Source organism: Coccomyxa subellipsoidea (assembly GCF_000258705.1).
Source record: "Coccomyxa subellipsoidea C-169, whole genome shotgun sequence".
Classification (NCBI taxonomy): domain Eukaryota; kingdom Viridiplantae; phylum Chlorophyta; class Trebouxiophyceae; family Coccomyxaceae; genus Coccomyxa; species Coccomyxa subellipsoidea.
In genome coordinates, this window is record NW_005178026.1 from 1,153,883 (window position 1) to 1,179,012 (window position 25,130).

Here is a 25,130-nt window from a genome sequence, read left to right on the forward strand (position 1 = left end):
TCACATACACAGGCAACCCCCTATCACTTAAGAACTTGTCGCAAGCGGGCTTTTGCCATGGCAGTGCCTCCCATACTTTACATGCACAGTGCAATGCGGACAAGCAATTTCAGTTCAAGAGAACCAGCCATCAACATCTTGTCATCCATGTGCAAATGCGCTGGCTGGCTGAAAATTGGTGTTGAAATGGATGCCTGGGCGCTCGTGCCTCTGTGCAAGTGCCAGCCTGAGACCTGCACCAGCTGCTGGTATGAGCGTTGCGCGCTCTCTTGCGCTCACAGCCCCGCCCACCTCAATCTTGTTGCCAAACCTGCAGACAGAAGCATTTCGCCTGGGCACAAATGCTGGCATTAGGATTGCTGTACTGGCAGGGCCTGTTTTGCTGGAACGTGCCTACAATTCTGAGCACCAGGAGGGGTGAACACGAAGAGGTTCCTTCTTCTTGTCACCCTCGTGTGTCACCCCTGCTGCACCCTGCCACATGGCTGCACTCAGTCATTTTGATAATGACACTGCAATTAGCAATCCCGGGAGTTGAGACTGAGCTACTGAGTTTTATTGGATTCAAGTTCTGAGTTAAACTGCAGACCTGCAGCAACCAATTTGCAAAGCATGCGCACCTGGAATTCTTATTTAAACGCCAATTTTAGATTGACAGTCCCCTGATGCGTCACCGTGTAATGGGTGATTGCAGGCCCTCATACCCCCTGGACCCTATATATAAGCACTCGCACCTCTTCAGAACAGCGAGCTGGTCGATCTTGGAGGGGTGTGAGACGCCCGCAACGATGAGGGCCTGGGTCCGTATACGGCCCCTGAGGATTGCGGACCACTGCGTAAGGAGCTCCGCGCACACAATTGCTGACTCGTAGTGAACCTTCAGCAGAACGTCCAGCTCATCTGCGCGATAGCAGCATTGCATGAGTTAAATATGCACAGGCGTAAGGAAAGCTAGTAGAAATTTGTGCAGGAGTTGGCCAAAGACTTGCCTTGCAAGAGAGTCCTTGTACTGAATGACGCATGGGCACTCCTGCTCTGACAAGACGGTAGCAGTAAACCATGTCTGGGATTTTACAACCCATTTCTTCCCTTTGGATTCCTATTCTTGGTCATGCCGAGAGCTTAAACCCCAAGTCTTGGCACACCAGTCAACCACATGCATGCCCACTTTGCAGATTCAGGAGTGATGAAGGGCGTTGAAGGGCGCACTTGCAGCTTGCCTGCGAACTCAAATTGCCTCTTGTCAGGAAAGGGGCACATTTTGTATTCATATGTGTATATTGAGCGCACCAATGTAGAGGACGCTGGGCTGCATGTTGGCACCAATGTGAAACGCAGCTCGCAGCACCTTGCGAGTTGCGGTGGCGCACCCCTTCAGAGGCCGCGCCTGCACGTAGATGAATGTGGCTCCCGCCTCTTTGGCCAGCGCCTGATCAGAGCCAATTACAATAGATGAGAATTATCTGAGCGCCAGCAGGGAACGTGCAATGTAACGCTTTAAGGGTGACTCAGTGCATCTGTAATGGTGCAATCTGCCGAGCAAGTACCGGGTCAGAACAGCATGTGTGCAATCGAGCAGTACTGCTGAGAAGTTATACTTACCAAGCCCAGGGACTGACAAGTCAGACAACACAAAGTCACGACGCATTCAAAAGCTCAGATTCGAAAATCTTTCTGAGCTAGTGTTAGAGTTAACGACCTGCCAAGAGTTAGATGCCTGAAGGCGGACCCGTGTTTTGTACGCGCATGCAGATGTCCTCATTGATAAGTTAAAGCATTGATTGGAGCATCAAGTATCGTACCTTGGCAACAATTGCCCTGCCGGAGGGAGATGTGCCGCACAATAGAAGACCCCGCCCCTGGCTCAGCAGAGGGCTCTTGCAGAGCAAGGGGCTGCGTAGCGGCCGCACTATATTAGTCACCTGTGCATGCATGACTCACAACTTAGACATAAGGAATCATCCCACAGCATGGATCCTGGATTCCCAAGCCTGAATCAAGCAAATGTGGTCCTCATTGATTATGATAACGGATCTTCACTACGGAGAGGATCTTCACTACAGAAAGGAGCGCTGCTCTGGTGTCTTAAACATGACTCTCTTCCTGCATGCAAGCAAGAAGGACTTTCAAGACACAGCAAATGGGAACAAGAGGCGCACCAGCCAATGCTTCAGCCTGGCACAGCCGCCTACAGCTGCAAGAATGTTCCTTGAAGCGATCTCACGTGGACTGGCCAGCTGGAAGGCGTTGTCTGTCAACGGGCCGATGAGACCCTGCACAGAACGACAGCATCACTTTTGGTGATGTCTGCACTTGCACATAACTAGCATGAACGCAAGGATTCAGCCTGCATAAGATACCATTCTGTCACGGTTCCTTAGTCTCAGAAGGATCTCATTCGAAAAATAATGCCATAACAAGGGACTCAGAAAATTGCAGCTTCATGCCCTTTTGCGCCGGGCTATGCTGTGTGGCACAAAAGGGAGGGGCTTTGGCTAGCAGCTCGATGAAGCAAGATTTGGCATTCTCCAACTGCGAGTGGATTTGAAGGCTTTGGGGAGGATTACTCACCCACCAGGAGCGGAAGGCCTCATCCGTGTAGGCCTGTTTTGAAGACAGCATACCTTGATTCTGGTGAGTCTGCAGACATAGCATTCTTGCTCAACAAACGATGACACAATTTTAGGTAATCAGGCAATGGGCAAAGAAGGAGCACATGCCAGATGAGACAGAGCGGGGAAATAGAAGGTCCTGCCAGGCAACTTTTGAAGGAAATTGAAGACAACCTGTCATCTATTCAGCACTAGGTGGTCTCACCTCATCTGGGTGAACATATGCCCTGAGCCCTTTAGCTGCGATATTGGTGTAATGCCAGTAGTAGTACCCCGAACTCCATCCGGGCAGCTCTGATCCATCCAGCATGATCCGCAGAGCTTCCAAAAGCGCATCCCACTGCCAGGCACGAAACAGCACAAGCCGTGGTCAGTGCTAAGCGAGTCAGCTCAACATCAGCCATTGTTGTTGCATTACAAGCTGGCCACCTCAACCAAGATGGAGAGAGACCATAGAAACGCTGCTGCGATGCACCTGATCCTCATGGATTGGAAATGCGTATAATAATATTAATAATGATCTCAACCAAGCTATGTGCTTTGCTGGAGCAATTACAGGATGCGATTTGCACGCTGTGCAGCTATGAAATGGCAACTGAGCGAAACCCGGTGGCATCTGCACACGCAATTTGAGACTATAGAGACCCCACCTGGCGCCTTGTTCTCGTTGAGCAGCGGTGGCTGCCCTCGGTATTAGATATGTTCTTCACTGAAAGTCTTCTCAGCCGCTTTCTTGCTGCACGTATGAGGCCTTGCAGGCAGTGGTAGTCATCCTGTTGCAGCATGGCACTGTCACCTGCTACTTATGTACCTTGGACACCCAGATTGGAGGAGGACACACGCCAGAAAGTCAAGGTTTCACTTTGGTCCTTGATGCAAGGGTGCTGCTGCAAGATCGTCACCTCGACGATGTTGGCGTACTGGCCAAACACATTGTGATGTGGGACCAGCCTGTGCCTCAAAAGATTCAAGACCGCGACCGTCACAGTGACACCAAACGCCACCGTCACGACCTGAAATCCAGCACACTGGTTTATTCGTGCGTTTTTTATGATAAAAATTCACGTATCATACTATTCAACCTTTTCATTCAACGAGGAGACGCATTCGCGGATCACATGACAGCAAGATCCTAAACGCAATACTTACCTGGCTGGTTCGACGCATCTACGCTTATCTGTAGATATCTGTAGGTATTCCCGCTACTTGCTTGATATCAGGATCGTGGGTGCTGAGAGTTTATCAAATTTTCAAGGGATCATTCAGGTCCTGCTTCTTGGGCATGCCGACCTTAATCTCACCGGACACAGGAGACCTTGACTCGAAGGCCCTGTTGGACAAATTCTGTGTACTAGGACAAATAATTCTTTGCACTGAATGAATAATCCGTCTCGCTATGGATCTCAGTCGTGACAAAAACAGGTTTCGAGGTTTCACTTGGGAGGACCGATGCTCTCTTAGGATCAGCTACCGCTTTCGCTGCAAGTATCACAAGAACGCAGAAAGGCCACGGACGGCCGATCATCGAGATATGATCAGTATATGCGTTGCCTAAAGATTCAAAACTAAATTTACGATTCAGACAAGAATGCGAGGACATTGCAAACCCTATCAAGGTCAACCACCTGGTACCAACATTGAGTAATATCAGAGTCTGGCATGCATCAGTCCATTCATTCCCTTTCAACAGCTTGGTGCACCATCCGTGACAACTATGTCCGTTGGGCCAGAGACTGGCAACCAGCACATGCCACAAAATCGCCCCTGCCTGTCACTCTGCAGAATTTGCATCCAGCTGGCCGCAGCACCCTTACCTGCGCTCCTCCCCCTGCAATCCGGTGCACTTGTCTTTGTTGCAAAGTAAGAGGGAGTATGAGAGTCATCTGCGCTACTCGACTGCTGTGCAGCCGTATCCTCCGCGTGTGGTGTCAAGATCCAGCCCGCCCTGATCCATGCCAGTGGCACCACATGCCATTCAAATGATGCTGCGAATGGCAATGCAAATCAGTCTTGGAATGGTTCAGTAAGGCACACCCACAAGTGCACTGGCTGGGGAATTAAGTGTGCTAAGTGAATTTTTCAGTCTTTTTACACCGTGTGGCACACTGTGGGTACACAGGCTGTATCACAAGCCCAGCACTCATGTGCGCATCAGATCGACTCCATCAAGTCCAAGTGCTCTTGCTGGCTGGAATCTGGTATTCAATCTCACACTTGGCGGATATTGCCTCTGATAGACCGTCATTGATTGAGCTTTCCTAGCTCCTGTTGTTATCAGCAAGGCGCGCCACCTTGCGCCATGGATGGTTGGGCAACATGTGCAGTCCATAGCCCTGCCCACCTGGATCTTCTTGCCAAACCTGCGTGCAGCAGGACACAGTTGCACCGTGTCAGACAAATTAAGGCGTAGATTAACCCTGTAGGCAGCCAAAATAGGTGTACGGACCATGATGAACCAGAATTTTGGGAGTTGCACTTTGTCAACATGAACGACGATGCCCTGCTAAGCATCCTGCTAGAGCATCCCACACACAGCGTGGTCGGTTTTGTTCAGTCTGTCTTCCACCCTAGCACCTCAGATTAGCATGCATGCATGGCCTATAAGACACAAAATTGTACTGTAGTTGACAACTATATAGCAAAGTACTGCAATGGTGAGTAAATCTCTCGTGCATACCGCTTCTGGACGACAGGATCCAGCTTGGAGGGGTGAGTGATGCCCGCAACAAAGAGCACCTCGGTTTGTGCTTGATCGTGCAGCGATGCAGACCATTCAAGCAGTAAGTCATTCAGCGCAATGGCGCCAGCGGATTGCAGATCCAGCAGAACATCCAGCTCATCTGCATGAAATAAATAGCCGCATTCAATATTGATATATATTGCCGCATGTATATTACTGGAACAAATACACCGATCACACCTGGTGCTGTTGACGTGACGGTGGCATGATGTATGATCAATCTGATGCTAGCATCGATCAAGGACAACCACACTTCTACTCTCTCCTGGCATTTGTCTTTTGCACGCCAGATGCATGAACCCGATTCCAAGCATGTCCACATCTTTGATACCTTTTTCATATCTGACATCAAAAGTTCGGTGCCAGAAGGATGTTGACAAACCATCAGATGGTTTTCAGTCAATACTGACATCTTGTCTATACAATGGAGGCGCTTCCAGATCCACAAGAGAGCTGGTGATTTGTGGCGTGCCATGATGCAGGAGGCTAAGGAGAGCAAAAAGCGTGATATGCAAGGGGACGCAAATGCATCCTGTGACGTCGGCGAGCATTTTGGTATCAATCTTGAGTACATTGGTTGGGTTTGGCGCCGTAATCGCTGCCCGGGATGCCTTCTACTCTTGTGCAGCTGCTTGGAATCGAAAAAGCTTTCGAATTCTCCGAGGGAAGAAGGCATGGTCAACACTGCCCTTCCGCAGTACCCCAACTGGGACCGCCGCTCTGATTACTACCAGAGCATGGCTTCAGATACATCATATGAGTATTGCCTCCATGAGCTCGAATTCGAATGAGCCCACATGTGACATTTATAATGAATGCTAGAGGCTGCCACATGTGTGCTGCACCATATTTTGGCAACTGGGCATTGGCCTTTGCTACTTGGCTGTTCGCGGCGAATGTCTCATATTGCCAAGTTGGGCATCACAGCCAACATTGGCGCTATGGGAGCGTCTTTACAGATGAGTTCATGAGGGCATTATGTAATATATTGTATGAGAGGGCGTCCTCCTGAAGCATTGGTGGCCTGACCAGGCGCTAGTTCTCGGAAGTGCAAGCCTGATGGGGGTCCTAAATCGCGGGCTCAGAAAGTTGGTGTCTTCAAAATCCTTCCACGATCGCCAAGTAAGGATCAGTGTGGCAACATTGGCTGCCCAGTGCTTTAAATTTATCTTGTAATTTGAATGTGACCTTGGCAGCGTTGTACATTCAATGATTGATGCGTCAATTAACAATCTGAATGCGGTAGTGCCAATGAGGCTAAAGCAATGCAGGGCTTGCTGATGGGCCTCTATCACGTCTCTGCTTTGGGAGCCCACGCATTTCTGAGAAATCGACCGTCTCTAGAAAATCTCAAATGTTCCTCTTGGCCCCGGGACTTCCTGGAGCAACCCAGCCCTGGAAATTCCCGGGCTTTTCTCCTATTTCTGCAAAATCCTAGGACTGTATTCTCCTGGGAATCCCTAGGCTCGACAAAATTCCAGGAATTCCTGGAAATGTGAAGTTGTCTACTGCATGCTGGGAGCACACCACTGTGCAAAAAAGAATGAAAAAGTGAACGAAAAAAGAGAGGCAGAACGGGGAATCGAACCGGCAACCGCCTTAACTCACGGGAACAACATCGTGCACTGCGAGCTTGGTACAAATGTCACCCTGTATGTCTAACCCTAAATGTCTTGACAACTACGTGTTTATGCTTGCTTATGTACAATGATTTCTGACCCAAAAAATAAGCATTCTCGCCGAAAAATGGCTCTTCGAGAGCTTTTAGCTTCGAAGTACGATGAAGGATAGTTCTTCGACACTCATGGCAGGATCTGGATGCCGCGTGAGGAGGTTTACAGCCGGGACTTTTTGCGCAGTCCCGGAATACGCGGCATCTCGCACATCCCTCGAGTCACGAACACGCTTTGGCTTCGAAACATCAAGAGAAATATTATTGTGGCACATCCTTAGGACTTTAGGACGGAGCCGGGGCCGTAACCCCAGTAGATTTCAATTGATTCGGATTTTTTGTAGCCTCTTGGGTGGACTTACGACTGCGACTTCCCGAGCAGGCGACGGGAACCAGGAAATCTTGGGCCATTCAAGCTTGAGAAGTCCTGTCTTGATGCTTACATCCAGGAATTCCCAGTCTGACCATGCTCAAAATTGCTCAGCGGCAGCACATCCCGGCAATTCCTGCGGTCAGGGGCTCCCAGGATTTCCTAGGAACAAGATCAATTTTGGGAATTCCTTGTGCCGGCAAACCCAGGATATCCCAAGGGCAGGCCGTTTCCCGGGAAAACCGAAGGCTGGGTCGCCTGTAATTTCTTGAGGGTGGGGTAAATCTACAAAATTGTAGCACTAGAATTTCTCAGCTACTCCTGGACGTAAGACTTGCCTGGCGTTTCTTGACATCGGGCGCTCCCAGGATTTTTTAGGAACAAGAGCAGTCCTGGGATTTCCTTGTGTTGGCAGACCCAGGATATCCCAGGGGCAGGCCGTTTTTCGGGAAATCCCAAGGCTGGGTCGCCTGTAATTTCTTAAGGGTGGGGTAATTGCTGGAGATCCCTGGAAATCTAAAACACAGACGGCTTGCATCCCGATACATTCCTTCCTTCCTTAAAACAACTCCCCAGTCGGGAATGACACCGTGCAAGGTCGTGGAACCTCGGATGGACAAACTTATCGCTTTTGACAAGGTAAAATAGTTCCGCAATCTCTCTCTGATTTCTCTTCATCTCGAAGAGAGGTTCTCTTCAGCAAAAAGGCGAGGCTTGAGAAAATGGCGATTCTACGTAGGCGGTATACCGTCAAGCCGGGTTTGGAATCTCAATTGCACTCCTCGCCTGTATGGAAGGAGAGGCAGGGTAATCGTGCTGTCCTGAACGTCCTAACCCATATTTGAATAATGTTTTGTGGTACCATCTCTGTCCATTCCAGGGTTTCAACTTCTCCGTGACGGTGATATCATCAACAAATTCTCGCAATATCTACCTGCCGCACAGAGTCTGTGCGTCTTCATCGCACAGGTCTTCGATAGCACGAAGAAACTAGATCTACACATGCAGCGGCCAAAGCGACCACTGGTGGCACCTCTTGAGATCACCAGATCAACTTCACACCTTTCGAGGCTGTCGTGCCAAGCCAGAGAGCAAACCAATTCGACTGACAACCTCCTGGTCGGAAATTAAAGCCCTCATTTAAGTATCGAACAGTGCTTGGCACAGGCTTACTCAGAGCCATTTCGAGCCAAATCGTGGGCATTTTGTGTCTAGCAAGAATATATATTTTTGCAAGCAATTGAGCGGCAGCACAATCACGCAAATGACAGCCATGGAGCTGCTTCATCGGCTTCAAGCTTCACTGAATGAACTTGCTGCACAGGAGGAGCACTTGCCAGCTGGGACACTGATATAGTGCAGCAATGTGCAGGCTCCAGTTGAATCCACGTCTTCAGCCCTGCATGATGAGGCGTCTCTGGAGGAGAACCATCGCACAGCAGCGGAGATAATCAGGACCGGGAAATTGCACCAGGCAGGAAAGCTCCTGGGGCATATCTTGGATGGATCCGGGCGCATGCAGCCGCCAAATGATGTCATGCGCGCAAAAGTGCTGCACGATTTGGGGTCTGTGCTGTGCAGCCTGCAGAGGGGCTATGAGGCAGAGCAGCTGCACAGAGGAGGCCTGTTGGCGGTGCGCATAACGCTCTTTGCCTCTCTGAAGTGGAATATTTATATTCTTCTCTCACTGTAAGGGACCCAAACATCACTTGCGATGCAATCACTCTCTGGGATACATCCACCCAGGTTGTCAAGCATTCCATGGCCACTACATGTCGGTCCACAAGACACCAATATAGAGTCCAACAATGGGCCAAGGCAATGCTTTATTGGTTCTCTTCGCCACACTGCTAAGAAATTGAATAACATGCGTATTGTGCTGGCTGTAGGAGCTTGAAGCACAGGACCCACCGGCAAGCAGCGCAGCGATTGCGCAGTGCAAGAGGAGCTTAGCGGAGGCCATCATGGCAGAGGTGGCGGCCCCTGCGGTGGGAGGACTCTGCTAAGGCAGAAGAACTCACAAAGGAAGCGCTTGCCCATTTCCAGCAGGAGGCTCCCCTGGACCGCACCGCCCTTGCTAAGATGCAGGCAAGCTGCTCTGGAGCGTGTGAAAATGTAGTTATGTCTGAATCGTGTGCTTGTTTCACCTGTATACCCTGGTTGTCATCACACCTGGCCTGGATCCTGGAAAAGGCTTGTTTGACGGGCTACAGCTTTGTATCTCATTGATTGCAATAGTCTGATGCCGCAGGTGGTGCTAACAGAACTGCCTCACACAAGGATGATCTTGTAGAAGCTTTGAGGGTGCGCTCTTTTCACGGGGCAACAACCGAGCCCCGAATCTACTGTGGATGCTTTTTGCTTTGCTCAAGTAGTGCAGAAATTTGCAGAATATGTTAGGGATGAAACATACCTGCAATGAACTGAACGATCCATGCGTGTGAGGTGCCGATTTAGGGGACGTAGTCAATGGAGCCTCAGTCTAAGATCTGCACCTTACTGTTTCGTTACTGAGTTAGGAGGTGGGAACTGGGTCACAAGAGTCCACCTTAGAGCAAGTGTCGGTATCTGCACATGAGGAAGGTAATGATGTGCACACGTGCTATTGTTCGCCGGTCTTAGGCAAATCAGCTAACGAATTTGCCGCGCAAGAAGCCGCAGATGCTGCCTACATGGGCAGTTCACAAATATTTGTAAGTACAGCAGAGCGCCATTCTAGTCATTATGGGCCAAAGTCAAGCTGCACACGATGTATGTGCCCTTTTACTGGTGCTTCCTTTCTCTGGATAGATCATATGATAGCTTGACAAGCCCAAAATTTTGGATCATGTAATATATCACACCTACGGTAATACCGTATTACCGTGGTGACTATTGATAGTCCTAGTGTCAATATGCGTCATAAGACCTGCCCTGTCATGTTTGGAGTCCAGCCTGGGTGCCTTTAAAATTTCTCCTGGAAGCACTTGTACAATGCACGGTGCGTTTGAATCTGGCATGGACATTGTTGCGCAAACTTGCCCATAACAGCAGACCTTTGGGTTCGGCTTCAAGTATCTGAAATCCTGCCTGTGTTCACACAGGTGCTGCAGGACACCATTGATACATTATCTGCAGAAGCCAAAGCTTGCGGTGACCATAAATCACTGGCATGGCAGAAAGCGAATGACAAGCTTGCCAAGGTCCTTCGCGTGCAGGCTTGTAGCCTGCCAGATCCAGACACAGGTTAAGTTCAAATTTTATCAGAAATAAAACTGATCAACTACAAGTAGCGTTGTCGGTACAATGATCGTTCTTCCATGTTGTCACACAAGCAGTACTCCGGGCAAGGCAGGGCGTGACATCCTGTTGATAACATAGTTAAGGACATCAGCACAGTGCGAGATGTTTCGCCTCAACATGAAAATTCGGGGAGCAGAGTTTCTTAGGAAGGCGCTGGCAATATGGGAGGAGATTCCCTTCCAGCTGATCCTGGATTGGTGTGGATTCAATCCAAGTTGGTGTGGAGCGCTCAAGTCCATTACCTATTGCATCTCCACGTAGAGGCATGTCAATGCGAGGCTAAATCAATATTTGGAATGTCAATTTTGCTTTCGCGAGGTGCCAACCCCGTTGGGGCCTTTTGATGTATGGCGTTCCTTTCTAAAGATTTTGAGAGGGATTATTTTTGGGACTTACCAGTATCTTCTTGGCCCCACAGGGTCGGGTTGATGAGATTTGGAAAGCACGGAAGGAGATCAAAGAAGCTGCTGTGGCCGGCCGCCTGAAGGAACACGCCAAAGAGGCCCTTGAGTTTGTGAACAAAACTTTCTGCAACCTCGGACTTGTGACAGAAGCCCTTGAGCTGTGCCAGTCTGTCATGAAACACCTGCGTGTGCGATTTCTCTGCCCAAAATCTTGTCCCAGTTCTTTCTGCTACATGCCCTCAATTGTAGGCTAGGTTCAGATAGTATCATATAATCCTCAAGCCCGTCATCTTGCTGCATCATGTGCAACTTCTTCCAACAAATTTCAATTCTAGTTTCAAATCATTTTTAGGTGCTTTGGATGCAGGATGACTTCGTGGGCACTGATGACCTGGACATTCTGCTGTGGATCTCCGTGCAATATTTGAATCTCGGGTGCCAGCTTGCAAAGATTTGCACTTTCAACTTGGCGACTATGGTCAGGCTGAGAATTGGGCTCTCGTTGGAGTGTCACTTTTTTCAGGTGAGAGGGTTGAGCGCATGGTTCAAGAGCCCAAGAACGCCTGGGCACTTCATGCCATTGCAGTCTGCCAGATGGAACTGGCCAAAGCCATTTCCCACTTGGGCCCAGACCATGAAGCTATTGACCTGTACCATCAAGCAGAGAACCTCTTCCAAAAACCTGGCGATGTTGACTACACAATGCTAAGCATCTGCATGCAGAGGGTGGCAGCTCTGCAGGGGAAGAACGAGAGCAGGTCAGTCCCACTTTCACTTGATTGACTATGGACCAACCATGATTGACGCAGCCATAAGAGATTGGGTTACCACCGTTGCTGTGCTGCATGCTCTTTCATTTTGGATTTCACTTCTAGCAGGTTCCTGCTAGGCAGCCTGGCTGCGGTACTACCATGCAAAAGACAAGCTAGCAGCAAATGTGCATAAAAAGGATATGTTGGGATGAACATTTGAGGTGGTTGTACTGTGTCCTGGCTGGCGGGGGCCGGTATATATACGGAGCACTGCGCCCACGGTTGAATGGATCTTGCTTGGATCCGGCAAGTCCAACAAGGGGTAGAATTGTGGCAACCGTAAACTGCAGCTTGTCTGTAGAACGCACCTTGCCTTTTGGCAGGAAAAGCGTTTGTTATTATTATTATTTAGGGTTTAGGGTTTAACCTAGTAATATTGCGTCTGCTGGGGTTTATTCTCATCTGATAATCCGTGCAAATGCAGGGAGGAGCTGGCGGAGGAGCTGCAAATTCCCAAGGACAATGTCCTCGATGGCAACAGCGTTCCTGGCTGAGCAATCCCATGTGCAATCTTTGAGCAGCTGAACATTGGAATGAGATCCCATTGGAACCCATAAATCGGTATTGTGTACCGTAATTGCTGATGAACTTTAGCCTCCCATGACTTCTGAAAATCAAGTTAAAGCTTATGCTAAGCTAAGGATTTCAATGACGTACGGAGAAGACAAACTTCAGCACTCTGAAGACTTATATATGATATATCATAAACCCTAAGCCCTAGTATATAGATATAGAATAATCATACGCAATAGATATCTTTTTTTAGCCTCAAGTTGAGAATCTCCAAGAGACTGTAGAACAAATTATAAATTCACAGTAGAGGGCGGCCTCGGCCAAATGTACACCAGTGATAGAAGCCCTGTCGCAAGCAGGCTGAATGCATGCAAATTTCCACATCCATATTAGACTAGAAGTTGTAGCTCACTGATGAGCGGCAGACTTGCGTCTCTGCTTTGGGAGCCCGCGAATTTCTGAGAAATCGACCGTCTCTAGAAAATCTCAAATGTTCCTCTTGGCCCCGGGACTTCCTGGGGCAACCCAGCCCTGGAAATTCCCGGGCTTTTCTCCTATTTCTGCAAAATCCTAGGACTGTATTCTCCTGGGAATCCCTAGGCTCGACAAAATTCCAGGAATTCCTGGAAATGTGAAGTTGTCTACTGCATGCTGCGAGCACACCACTGTACAAAAAAGAATGAAAAAGTGCACGAAAAAAGAGTGGCAGAACGGGGAATCGAACCGGCAACCGCCTTAACTCACGGGAACAACATCGTGCACTGCGAGCTTGGTACAAATGTCACCCTGTATGTCTAACCCTAAATGTCTTGACAACTACGTGTTTATGCTTGCTTATGTACAATGATTTCTGACCCAAAAAATAAGCATTCTCGCCGAAAAATGGCTCTTCGAGAGCTTTTAGCTTCGAAGTACGATGAAGGATAGTTCTTCGACACTCATGGCAGGATCTGGATGCCGCGTGAGGAGGTTTACAGCCGGGACTTTTTGCGCAGTCCCGGAATACGCGGCATCTCGCACATCCCTCGAGTCACGAACACGCTTTGGCTTCGAAACATCAAGAGAAATATTATTGTGGCACATCCTTAGGACTTTAGGACGGAGCCGGGGCCGTAACCCCAGTAGATTTCAATTGATTCGGATTTTTTGTAGCCTCTTGGGTGGACTTACGACTGCGACTTCCCGAGCAGGCGACGGGAACCAGGAAATCTTGGGCCATTCAAGCTTGAGAAGTCCTGTCTTGATGCTTACATCCAGGAATTCCCAGTCTGACCATGCTCAAAATTGCTCAGCGGCAGCACATCCCGGCAATTCCTGCGGTCAGGGGCTCCCAGGATATCCTAGGAACAAGATCAATTTTGGGAATTCCTTGTGCCGGCAAACCCAGGATATCCCAAGGGCAGGCCGTTTCCCGGGAAAACCGAAGGCTGGGTCGCCTGTAATTTCTTGAGGGTGGGGTAAATCTACAAAATTGTAGCACTAGAATTTCTCAGCTACTCCTGGACGTAAGACTTGCCTGGCGTTTCTTGACATCGGGCGCTCCCAGGATTTTTTAGGAACAAGAACAGTCCTGGGAATTCCTTGTGTTGGCAGACCCAGGATATCCCAGGGGCAGGCCGTTTTTCGGGAAATCCCAAGGCTGGGTCGCCTGTAATTTCTTAAGGGTGGGGTAAATGCTGGAGATCCCTGGAAATCTAAAACACAGACGTTGTATGCATGCACTGCAATGGCAATTGCTTTGAAGAAGTGGTTTATGGTTACAGAAGTTGTCAAGTGCCGTCCTGGTCAAGCACACCGTCCACAACATGACCCTGAGGTGTGTGTGTTGCATAGAATTATAGTTCTTCTTTTTATTCAAAGGCACTCTTTCATGCCAGAACAAAACTGTTCAGGACATGCAAGGCCCTCAAATCTTCATTATCATGCGCACCCTTAGGAAGCAATGCTGCCTTCCAGCACAGTATGGCTCAAAACTCATTGCATCTCATCCCTCAGCTCGTCTTCTCTTCAACAAGATGCTGCGTGGCTCTGATTGTCCGCTTTGTCCCGAGCGCAAGCCAATCCCGCAGCCAGAACAGCCCCGACACCAGTCCCACAAATGCAAAGCAGCCCGCAAAGATTCCACCGTACGCCAAAACCGCCCACGGCTGATTCGCGTCCAGGAACTAAAACAGTGCCAGCCACGCAACAAGTATCATTCTCTGTTGTTGGTGTTTTCAACACCAAGTTCAGACATCTTGCCAGAGAATACTTGGTGACTAAGAAGGAGTGCAAGGTATATATGCCTTTGCGGCAGGACAGAGAATATGATGATCAGGTTCACAGAGGAAAGCTGTCAGCCACAAGCGGCCTACGTTGAATGCTGCCAATGGCATGCAGTAAACACCTGCTTGGATGGTGAAGGTAAAGCAGCTGCGCGCGGATCTTGACTGAACAAGTAAAACACCGGCACAAGCTCCTCACAGAGGGCTGTCAAATGATGCGATACAGGAGTTTGGAGGTGCGCACCGGGTATAGCCAGAGGCCCATCAGCCGGAAGTAGGTGAACGACCAGAGGCCAAAGGTGGCCACATAGATGCCGAGGTAGCCCATGAGGTAGGGTACAAAGGGGATGGAGTTGAGGAACAACTCCCCCAGGATGAACGCCATGTTGGCTCCATGCTGCAAATAACAAGCCCCAGAGTGTTCAGTAACACTGTGCTGCCTACTTGGTGGCGTCTTGGAGTATTTAGTAACTTTGTGCTGCATACTTGGTAGCCTCTTGGAACCCGCTCAGCCGTTGTAAGAGGTAAACAGAGCAACGCAAAGACAGGAATGAGAAGATGACACTGAGCTGCGTCTGTACAGCGCATCAGACTGCATGCTTGTGGCAGTGGTGTGCTGCGCTCACCGTGTTGTAGGAGTAGAAGTTGAAGAACATCTTTTCGGCCCAGCGGACCTTGGCAGCATCTGGGTTGCTGCGCAGCATGGGCACCAGGACCAGCCAGGTCAGCGTGTCAACCATCAAAACCCCCTGCATGCACCAGGGAGTCAAAGCAAGCATGATACAAATCTTTCCTATGACTCCACTTGCCGCGAGCACATCTTGACGTTCCGCAGGCTCAACATGTGCCTTGGAGGTGATAAGGCAGTGCAACAGATCCCGTGCTGGCTCCCCAACATTCCAAAGGGTCACACATCTGCACTTTTCCGACTGTAAATTGGAGTACTCTACTGTGTAGATCTACTCAATGCCAAATATGGCTGACTGCACTGCAGAGGGGTCTCACCGCCACTGCCACATGCAGCACCGCAATGACTGCAAACTCCAGCCGATCCACAGTCTGCTTGGCAGTTTTCGGCTGTCTCAAACTCCGATAGCTCGCAATTGTTGCTATCAAGAAGTAACTGGTCAGAAGCCACCATGTCCTGCAGTCAAAGAGAGTAATGTTGACTGCTGCTTCACCGCAGGTCCAGGGTGCAATCATCCCGGAGAAAGTGACAAGTATTTCTGATCATGCAAGTGCGGCAGCACTTAAAAAACTTACCACATGGTGAAGTAAGCAAAAATGTAGGGGCCCACAGAGACCGTGTGGGATACTCCCAGTCCGAAGCACCAAATCAGCAATGCCAGGCGGTATAGGAATAGCCATATTGGAGATCCTGCAAAGCAATCGAAATTTTTGGCCATGCTGCATGGTACGGGACCAATAATGTTACGAAAGGAGGACAGTGACTGCACTTCTAAAGACAACGTTCTGCAGGTGAGGGCATACCTGCACCCCAGCGTGTCTTTATGACTACAAGAGAAGAAAAATCCCAAGCGCCATTGGCACTGCAGGCATCAGCTTTCAGTCAACATTGGTTCTGCAGGCCAGCAGTAGGTAAGAGGCTCCAACCACCAGTCAGCGCACCTTCTGCTGAATGGCTTGATGCGTAGGATGTAAGCTGAAATAACAAAGCCGAAAGCTAGAATTGCAACGATCGATGCAGGTATCTTCGGAGTTTCTGGTTCATGAGACTTAAACAGATCGAACATTTCCTAGGCACCAGGCTATGTCTAACACTTAGCCCAGATGTGAGGGGCAAGGCTTTGAACGTTGTGAAGTGTCAAGTCTATCTAAGACTACTAAAGCTCCTAAGGATGCTCAAGTACATCAGAAGTGCATTGCTATCATTCCAAAAGGCGCAAATTTGTGTGTGTTGTCTCTAGCTTCTAGGCAGGGTCGCGTCATTAGCCCTATCCAATTTCCTCAGGGGGTGCTGAAGACTAGGGTAGTGTTCAGTATCCCCCTGATTTCCTCATTTCGAGGGTCGATGGTAAAATTGTAACCCTCATCAAATCCTTTGGCCGTTGAATTTTCCACTTCGAACATGTCACCAGCGAAATTAACAAGAAGCATTTTTGGATTTTTGTTGAGTCTGAAGGTACAGTACAGGTGCTACTACCCTCAGGGTGCTGAGCATGCTTACAACCCCAGACCCGAATTTGCCTTAAAGATTTATATTTGCCTCAGGCTGGGCTTCAAGGTCAAACTTGATGTCCAAGATCAAAAGTTTTCAAAGTAGAAGTAAGTTACGGTCAAGTGTCGTTGCCACAACCTGTGCACTGCTTTCATGCATGGCAATATGATACATGAAGCAATACTCGCAAATACCCTTATGAAGGTAAATACCTTTGAAGGTGCACATCCGAAGTCACTGGCAGAGTCTGTACACCACATGTGCACCGTGCGCTGTGACAGCTGAGCACGTGCACGATGTGGCAGACTCTGCCAGAAGTCATGACACGGACTGCCAGCCTGAGTGTGCTGCATAATTATTATAAGCTGCCACTGGCTGCCAGCTTCAAGCGCTGCCAGGGCAAGGGCTAGCCTGAGCCTTGCAAGCTCAACTAGCATCTGAATTTGCTCAACTACCATTGCCCTGAAAGCCTTATTGCAAGGCCTGAACATTGATAAGATCCTTTGGGAACGGAACACATCTGTGCATCTGGACCTATGTGCTTGTCCAAGCGTCAATGTCCGACAGCCTGTAAGAGTCTCCGGTACCATGATCCTGCCTCGTTATGCGGACAAAGTTCCTAAACATTTTTAAATTTTAAATTGCAAGCCTCCTGCTGCAGCAGGACCCCTAAAGTTGCGTCACATGAGCCTCCTCCTCAAGCGCAAACAGCCTCTCCTGCAGTGCATGTCCCGTACCACAACTTAATAAAATAAGAGCATCACATGTGATTGTACAATCATATGATGTGCCTCACTGTGCGAACAACAACTCTGTCTTGCCTTATGATCCCTTGACTGGATCTTGCAGGACAATTGTGCATAGAGCAAGGCTAGCTGAGCAGCAGATGAGAACAATTTGAAGTAAACAGAGAAATACACGGTAGGCTCACGAGTGCGGTTTTGATGTTTATTGCTGTCACCCAGAGCTCAATATTGTCACCATGGAATGGGACAATGGCCGCCCATACATCACTAATCGTATGATCTTACAAATTTTAACAGCAGGACCGATGCACACATTGAATGCAGCCGCTGCGTGTCACACGGTGCAGCACACGAATACACGCACTTCCTTTGATTCCTCTCGTTACAATACTCTCAATGCATCTTCAAGGGTTTAGGGTTATATAAGGGTTTTTAATCATATAATGTCACATGCACGGTATACATGTAGAGCGCACGTACCAGGTACCGTGTGATGCTCTGCCGCAGTGCAGCCTGCACAGTGACAGCCACCCCCCAGCGCCAGGCTGGCAGCGACTCAATCTGCCGCAGCCGCACCTCCTTGGCAGCTATGGTGCGCTCGCATGCTGTAACCACCTGGAAAGCACGGCATGCATATATTGCCGTCAGATGGCAGTCACAGAACATTCATTGTTCGCGTTTAGAGACATAAATATGCTCCTCACGCACTTCGAGTGAATAGGCAGCTGCAGAATATGATAGCGATAGCATGCCTCCCTTTTGTGAAATCATGGTTGCAGGCGCAAGGTGAGGTCCCTGCATTGGTCAATTCATGGGGATACTGCAAATTTTGCCTGAAGTATTGTCCGCTGGGCCTGCCGGTGCTTAATTTGAGCAGAGCAGGATCGCACTTGCAGCCAAGGATCAGTAATTTGAATGGCAATAGCAATTAGTGATGCATCACCTCGTTGCTGATGGGTGGCAGCGCTGTATTGTGCTGCATGCCGACGGCAAGCATGGCCAGCAAGTCCCCAGCCCTGCAGCCATGCACCCACAAGTCATCTGGCTGAATTTCCCACTTCCCAGTGCCACTGTTCTGCCAGATGAGTGCATATTGTTATCTTGTGGCCGCGACTTTCCAGTAGATATGCACTCGTGCCACTCAAGATCCGTTTCTGTTCTTTTTGATTCAGTGTTGCTTGCATGCACGCACAGAAGCTCTTTTTCTGCCTCTTTCCCGAAGAAAATATAAGTGGAAGGCATTGAGGCAATTGAACATTGGCATGAGTGCGCTTGCACCTGTATGCAGCCTCCAGGTCAGCAATGCCCTCGCGCGCAAAGCCGCTGCCGTCGCAGGGCTGCAGCTGTAGGAATGCAGCAGAAGATGCTCTGGATCAAACTCCCACTCACTCTGTCCGTCTTGCTGTTGGCGGAACTTCCCCTACTCCGGCTGATGTTGCCGGTCTGATCAGCTGCGACTGCATCGCTCCAGGGCGGGGTTTGTGTGAGGGGAGGGAATGGGCGGCGGACCAGGATGTGGGCAAAATCCCTGCTGAACACCTCGGAGTAGCGTGCCAGCCGTGCAGGCGCCTCTGCCAGCTCAGCATCCAACTGCCTGTCCTTGTGCAGCAGCTGCAACAGCCTCGGGTCTCCAACCTAGCACAGTGTAAAGAGGACACCGTTATTGTCTGCTATCCCAGACATCTCAGGCTGAAGGGCCAAATGTAGAGCCTGCACTGCACTGCACTGCCCGGCAGGGGTGGTAGTTGGAATTGGACAGTGGGCATAGCAGTGCAGAAACCACAGTTGCCAAGGTGAATTCACAACTCATAATAATATCTAAAGTTCACAGTCGATACACTGCAGGTTCCTCACCGCATTGTCAGCTTCTTTTTCATCACGATCGAGGCTGGTGTTTGGTGGGGCTGGTATGGGATAACTCCAAATAAAGTCCTGCAATATGCAGATGCAATCTTGTTTCCCTATTTGAAACATTATTCTCACCAACGCCTGGTTTTAGCTGGTTGGAAAGCAACGGTTGTTTACAGACCTTGTACGCAAAATATTTACTGTCAATAGAATTGACTGTCAAGGCTATACCTCGAAGCCTGGCATTTTGATCTTGACAGCCAAACCTCCTGGACGCCGCCTGTATGCTCTCCATATCAAGGCCAGGCCCCCTGCAGGGAGGATCCAGTGGAGTTTATCCCAAACGAGCATTCCAGCGTGGGAAATGGTCTCTGGCAGAGTTTGAGGCTCAGGAAACGAATCAACAAAAGCTACCGAGATACGAGGTTTAAATTCAGGTTCCATACGCACACAGCTACCGAATAACCTTACATCGTGCGAAGGTCGTGTTAAGATCTTAGCAGCCTAGGATAGGCACCCTGTTGCTGTCAACCTCGTACACGTGCGGTTGCTTCCAGATAACAGTAACTTCTAATATTGGTAAGCAAGGCAATGTGAGGCCATGTTCATGAATGCGGTTGCCATATGCCCAAATTGATGCCTGGCATCTGACCTTCCAAAAACATCCTGAATGTATACCTGCTGTTTCGAGAACTCACTACTCTGTACAGCATCTGAGAAATTGTTGGGTTGCTACAAACTTACAAGGTATTGAGTTGGGTCTCTTTGATTCTCGCCGACCAGTTCCGGTTGATCTTTACCTCCTTTCCTTCAAAATTTTACCGCTCACTTATGAGATTGTTTTTTCCAGAACCCTGGCAAAGAGCCAAGTCCTGATCATCTTGCGCTTGTTTCGAGGCAATTTATGTATGATAGGTCTGCGACCTGTAAGTGACGTATAAAATGTATGGCTGATATTTTCTGTGCGCTCGCTTGCACCTAGAAACAGGTGCTCCTCAAGGATACGCTGTGCACCATGTACATGTCTGCAAGGGTCAATAATCGCTGCCTCTGCCGGGTTTTTTGTGGAGAAGAACTTCTGTCCCTGAAAAGTCGAGAAATTTTCAGGGACAAAGCGTGTCAAAAAAGCGTTCATGGGCGCGGTCCTTGCAACGGTCTTCTCGGCTTGTGACGTATGTCACCAGGAAGAGGTGGCGGCGAGGGAGGCAGCTGTGAGGAAGGCGGAGGCCAAGTGCGCCGCGGCCGAGCAGAGCCTGAAGGAGGAGCGCAGCAAGGAGGGCAGCTTTTACCAGTACCAGCAGGTGCTGTCACTCTGCATATCCTTTCTCATATGTGACCCAAAGAAAAGGTCTGCTTGATCTTTTCAGAAAATGATGAAAAATGTGCAACACTGGGCCCGTTTAAGAATATTCTGCGGGTGTCCAGAGACTATGCTCAGAAGCACTGGGGTCCTCAACACACGCCTGTGATGAGCATATGTACAATGCATGTCAAGATCGCCTGAGCAAAAGGGGCTAGAGGGATGATCTGTTCAGCACAGCATGCAGTCACCGACTGATGAGGCCCATGAAGATTGACGTTTTATTTTTAAAGGATCACCACTTAGTAACATTGTGTGCTAAATGCACAAGATGTTGTGGCATGAGCAGGAGATCAAGCACCTGAGGGCGGAGGTGAGGACGAAGGAGCAGGCACTGGAGGATTACTCGCGCCAGCTGGAGGCTGAGAGGGCCCAGTTGGAGGAGCTGGAGACCTCCCTCCTCATGCAGGTGGGAACCTTTGTTCCTGTTCATTGCCCATAGCTTTCATGTCAGCTGTACATTACAGTGTTACAGGGCAATTTCTAAACTGATTTGAGGTGTGTGCAAGGCCGCAGAGTGCTGCTTTTGCCACATGTACAATACGTACAGAGCTTACGATGTTTCTTTTCCTGGCTCTCTGAGCTGATCTGGCAGGTCATGGGGGACAAGCTGCGCCCCTTCGGCGTGCATTTCTTCAGCACACCGGGGTGGTCCTTTGAATACAATGGGTGATATTAAATACCCTGAGGTGAATAATGCGCAGGGCTCCACCAGGGAACGCCGCTGAACCTGGTGCGCGAGCAGCTGCTGCTGATCACACACAGAGCGATGGCCATTCGCTCATCGCCATCCAGAAAGGCTGCAACGTTCCTCTACCTTCCACCAACACCTCAGCACCCCCGCATCACCCCCAGGCCTACCGCCCAGGCACGCCACGTGATCTGCACATGATCATTGCCATGTTGTGTCTGTGCAAGTTGTCCTTCAGCATCTTGTCCTCAAGAACCAGGCTGGTCAGTGAAGGACGCTGCGCACAGGCGCAGAAGGGCAGATGCCCAACTGCTGTCTGAACTTACTGCTGGGCTCTCTTGCAAGCCTGCATGCCTTAGTGACCCCACTGCAGATGCAGTTGCTTTTATGTATGGCCGAGGCGTGATAACATTTGCATTCTAAAACTGGATTGTCTATTGCAGACACATCGGAAGCATGATAGCGCCCGGGCAGCAGGAGGCCAAGCACCAGAGTGTTTGAGGAGACCGTACAGTGTACAATTTTGTCCCAGATATGCAGCTTGCATCTTGTGTGGCTTTCTTAGCATGGCTATTGGGCTGCCAGTCCTTGCCAGTGTACACGTGTGCGGCACATGCCGGCAGGTGCCGGGAACTTGCTGCCCTGTCAATGAACCTTTTGCATTGTCATGATTATGCTGTGCTACTTGTATAAGGAGAGTAAGGAGAGTGTAAGAGATTACTACAGACCCCAGTATGCACTGTGCACAGTGACCCGTGTCTCCTCAGGAACAGACGTAACTCAAGGCACGATCGTCTCTGGGAAAAGCTGGGGTGTTCCCCACGACTGGGGATTCCTGATCAAAGTGATCCTGGTAAACCTCAGCATCGGTATTCCCGGGATATCCTAGCATCAGGTGTGAACTCGGGATTTCCCAGGCACGATAGCGCTCGGGATTTCCCAGAATCGAGAGCGAAGAGTGTGTTTTCCCAGTCGCAGGAGAATTCCAGGGATTTCTCAGGCTGCCAAAACACAGACGTGTGACATCACCGAGCAGAAGGGGAACGACGACTTGTTTCCTCTCAGTGACAAGCTTTATTTCCTGTCTGTACATGTGTATTGCAGGTGCTTAGCGAGATATGGGGCCCCTGGCAGGCCGATGTCGTTGCCTTCGTGGAGGTGCAAAGCTTGGGAAAAGAGGCGTCTAAGGAGTTCGTGCCGGGAATAGTGGAGGTGGCAAGGGAATTCTCTGCTATTCTAGCAGAAACAGAGCAGTAAAAATATAGGTAAGGGCAGGTCGCTGTGGGCTCCGCAACAGAAACAGGTACGTTCAACATCGCTTTGGAAGGCATTCTCTGTGGCCCCCTCGTTGGTTGGTTGTCACACAATAAAGGGCCCGACGCCGACTTCATTCGTTTACAGGCAAAGCGAAAGACCATGTGGTATTCATGCGGGACACAAGGAAATGGCCTACGTACAAGCAATCGTAGGACGTCACCGAACTTCCCAAGGGACTTGCGTTCCCCAAATTCGAGCCTTACACCAAAGTTTGGAAAAGAAGTGATGGAAAAGACGGGTATGGCCCTGTAAGACGCGTTGTGGGAAGTGCTGTTGACGATACACGACGCAAAGCATTCGCGATTCGACTGGTACGATGTTCCTTTCACCTTGGCAGGCATCAAATGCAACGATCACAACATACTCATTCGCACTATTCACCTATGCGGCATTAGTTAAGGTTGTATGACGGCTTTAGCTTCAAGATCATTATGATAAGCTGGCAATGACTTATCATGAGGTAGTCTCTCAGGCTGAGAGATTTTTCAAAGGAAGTTCTAGCAGTGTGCTTGCCAACATCCGCCAGATCTCCGATGGATTTGACTTGTTACTAACCAAGTAGCGCTAATAGCAATAGAACTGTACTAAGGCTTAAGCAATGGTTTTACTGGTTTGCAGGTCTCTGCGCAAGGTGTTTATGATGCCAATCCGGAACTGGTGGAGATCTACGCTTTCCATGTACCATCCGAGTCCATAGGTGTCGACATGTCCCCAGCTTGAAGCTCAAAGACATCGTGCAGAAGTTGGGGTCCGGCACAGATCTGCTTCGTGAAACACCTGGATCAGACATCGCGCGGTTCTCTATTTTTGCTGGCGACATTTAGTTGAAAAGGTTGTTCATAAAATCCAAAACTGCATGGAAAGAGTCCATTGCACCGGTGAGACTTCTTCCTGAGATAAAAACCGTGCATAAATCACACTGATAGTTTGCCTGGCTTGAAATAATTCAAAAAGTTTCACTTTATATGGAACAATCTCTTTTGCATGCATGCGCAATCACGCAACTTGAAGTTTCAACTGAATGCCATTCAGTTATGACAGCAACATCATTATGAGGATAATAATGAGTTCTAAAGTTTTTAATAATAATTACTTTTGAATCATAGCTCCTCGATGCAAACCCATGAATTATTTTTCTTGAAGCTCTTCCTTGCCTGCGGTTTGAGAAGGACGGTTCCAAACAAATAAGCAGCCATCAACATGGCTTTACGCTAGTTCCAAGTTATGGACCTTTCAATGTGCTTGCTGGTCTTGAACGCAAAAAACAAATTGTATTAGAGGGAAAACCTCTCAAAAATTCTGATATCCCTCTGATATATATACACAATCGTCACTGAACCTATTTTGACGTCAGAATGATGTCGAATTTCCATGCATATCAAGCAGACATCGATCTTCCCCTTTGGCCGACATCAATTGACGTTGCTAGCCCATGTCAAATCGATGTAAAAAGGACATCAAACAAGGGTTGTTGAGAAGAGCGCAATTAATCATCATTTGATTATGATCATCATTTGATGTCAAATGCATGACAGACGATGTCAAAAGCATGTGCATGCATGCCATTATTACCTTATGGATGTTTTGTGTCAATAGATAGGCACTTGACAACAAGTGATATCCAAATCACATCATTACACGCAATGCCTTGTGTACATGGTTTCACTGTCATTTGATATCATTCTGCTGTCATCTGATACTCCACATAGATCCTAGCTGATATCACCACTGCATCACTTGACCACATAATCCCATCTTCTGACACTCTTATGTTGTATCCGACTTAAAAGGAAAGATGGACTTGTGCTGCGCACACAAGGGGTCCGGTGATCAGGCTCACATGATAACTCACACTCTGTTGCTTCAAATTGACCATGATGGTGCCGTTCACTTCTTGTGCTGCTTTGACTTCTTTGCCTTCACCACCAGGGCAGTCTCGTTGATGCCAGATCCTGCTTTCGCCAGGAAGCGCGTGTGGGCCGCCCTGGGAGGACCAGGCGGGCGCAGAGCACCGTTGCGCGTTTGTGCGCTGGCTGCGCACGGCTGAGGGCGCGCAGCTGCCCATGCAGCGCCTACAGTGGGCCACCACCACTGCTGTGAGCGGCGCCACCATCCCCTGGTACGATGTCATCGACATCTGCACCATTGAGCGCTTTGTACTCCTGCAGCCCAACCCGACCAAGGCTGGGTTCTTTTATTACAACAAGTATGTCGGCAGATGAATCCTGGCTGATGAGAGCTTGGGCATGACTATGGGTGCCTCGGGCGCGGTTTGACTGGCGTGCATGCAACAACGAATCTCTGGTTGTGCATGTGACGC

At 49.3% G+C, this 25,130-nt stretch overlaps 5 protein-coding genes across 5 annotated transcripts; 3 read left to right on the forward strand and 2 right to left on the reverse strand.

Moving 5' to 3' along the window:
• Nucleotides 1-670: 670 nt before the first annotated feature.
• On the reverse strand, nt 671-5,061 carry COCSUDRAFT_44375 (hypothetical protein; the record flags this gene model as incomplete). Its single annotated transcript, XM_005644473.1, has 8 exons — nt 671-900; nt 1,291-1,429; nt 1,803-1,922; nt 2,160-2,273; nt 2,572-2,640; nt 2,818-2,952; nt 3,515-3,625; nt 4,954-5,061. 8 exons carry the CDS (start codon nt 5,059-5,061, stop codon nt 671-673), a joined length of 1,026 nt encoding a protein of 341 aa, XP_005644530.1.
• Nucleotides 5,062-8,910: 3,849 nt separating this feature from the next.
• Nucleotides 8,911-9,400, forward strand: COCSUDRAFT_58221 (hypothetical protein; the record flags this gene model as incomplete). The annotated part of the gene is made up of 2 exons (XM_005644474.1): nt 8,911-9,027; nt 9,284-9,400. 2 exons carry the CDS (start codon nt 8,911-8,913, stop codon nt 9,398-9,400), a joined length of 234 nt encoding a protein of 77 aa, XP_005644531.1.
• Nucleotides 9,401-11,674: 2,274 nt separating this feature from the next.
• On the forward strand, nt 11,675-12,386 carry COCSUDRAFT_58222 (hypothetical protein; the record flags this gene model as incomplete). The annotated part of the gene is made up of 2 exons (XM_005644475.1): nt 11,675-11,838; nt 12,317-12,386. 2 exons carry the CDS (start codon nt 11,675-11,677, stop codon nt 12,384-12,386), a joined length of 234 nt encoding a protein of 77 aa, XP_005644532.1.
• Nucleotides 12,387-14,145: 1,759 nt separating this feature from the next.
• COCSUDRAFT_67659 (hypothetical protein) lies at nt 14,146-16,592 on the reverse strand. Its single transcript, XM_005644476.1, has 7 exons — nt 16,299-16,592; nt 16,161-16,219; nt 15,933-16,047; nt 15,675-15,813; nt 15,296-15,418; nt 14,914-15,066; nt 14,146-14,570 (listed from the first exon to the last, which is right to left on the reverse strand). Exons 1-7 carry the CDS (start codon nt 16,421-16,423, stop codon nt 14,397-14,399), a joined length of 888 nt encoding a protein of 295 aa, XP_005644533.1. The 5' UTR covers nt 16,424-16,592; the 3' UTR covers nt 14,146-14,396.
• Nucleotides 16,593-20,575: 3,983 nt separating this feature from the next.
• COCSUDRAFT_44377 (hypothetical protein) lies at nt 20,576-25,032 on the forward strand (the record flags this gene model as incomplete). The annotated part of the gene is made up of 6 exons (XM_005644477.1): nt 20,576-20,743; nt 21,092-21,211; nt 21,518-21,679; nt 22,598-22,705; nt 23,429-23,507; nt 24,776-25,032. The coding sequence occupies 6 exons, from the start codon at nt 20,576-20,578 to the stop codon at nt 25,030-25,032; spliced, it is 894 nt and encodes a 297-aa protein (XP_005644534.1).
• Nucleotides 25,033-25,130: the final 98 nt, after the last annotated feature.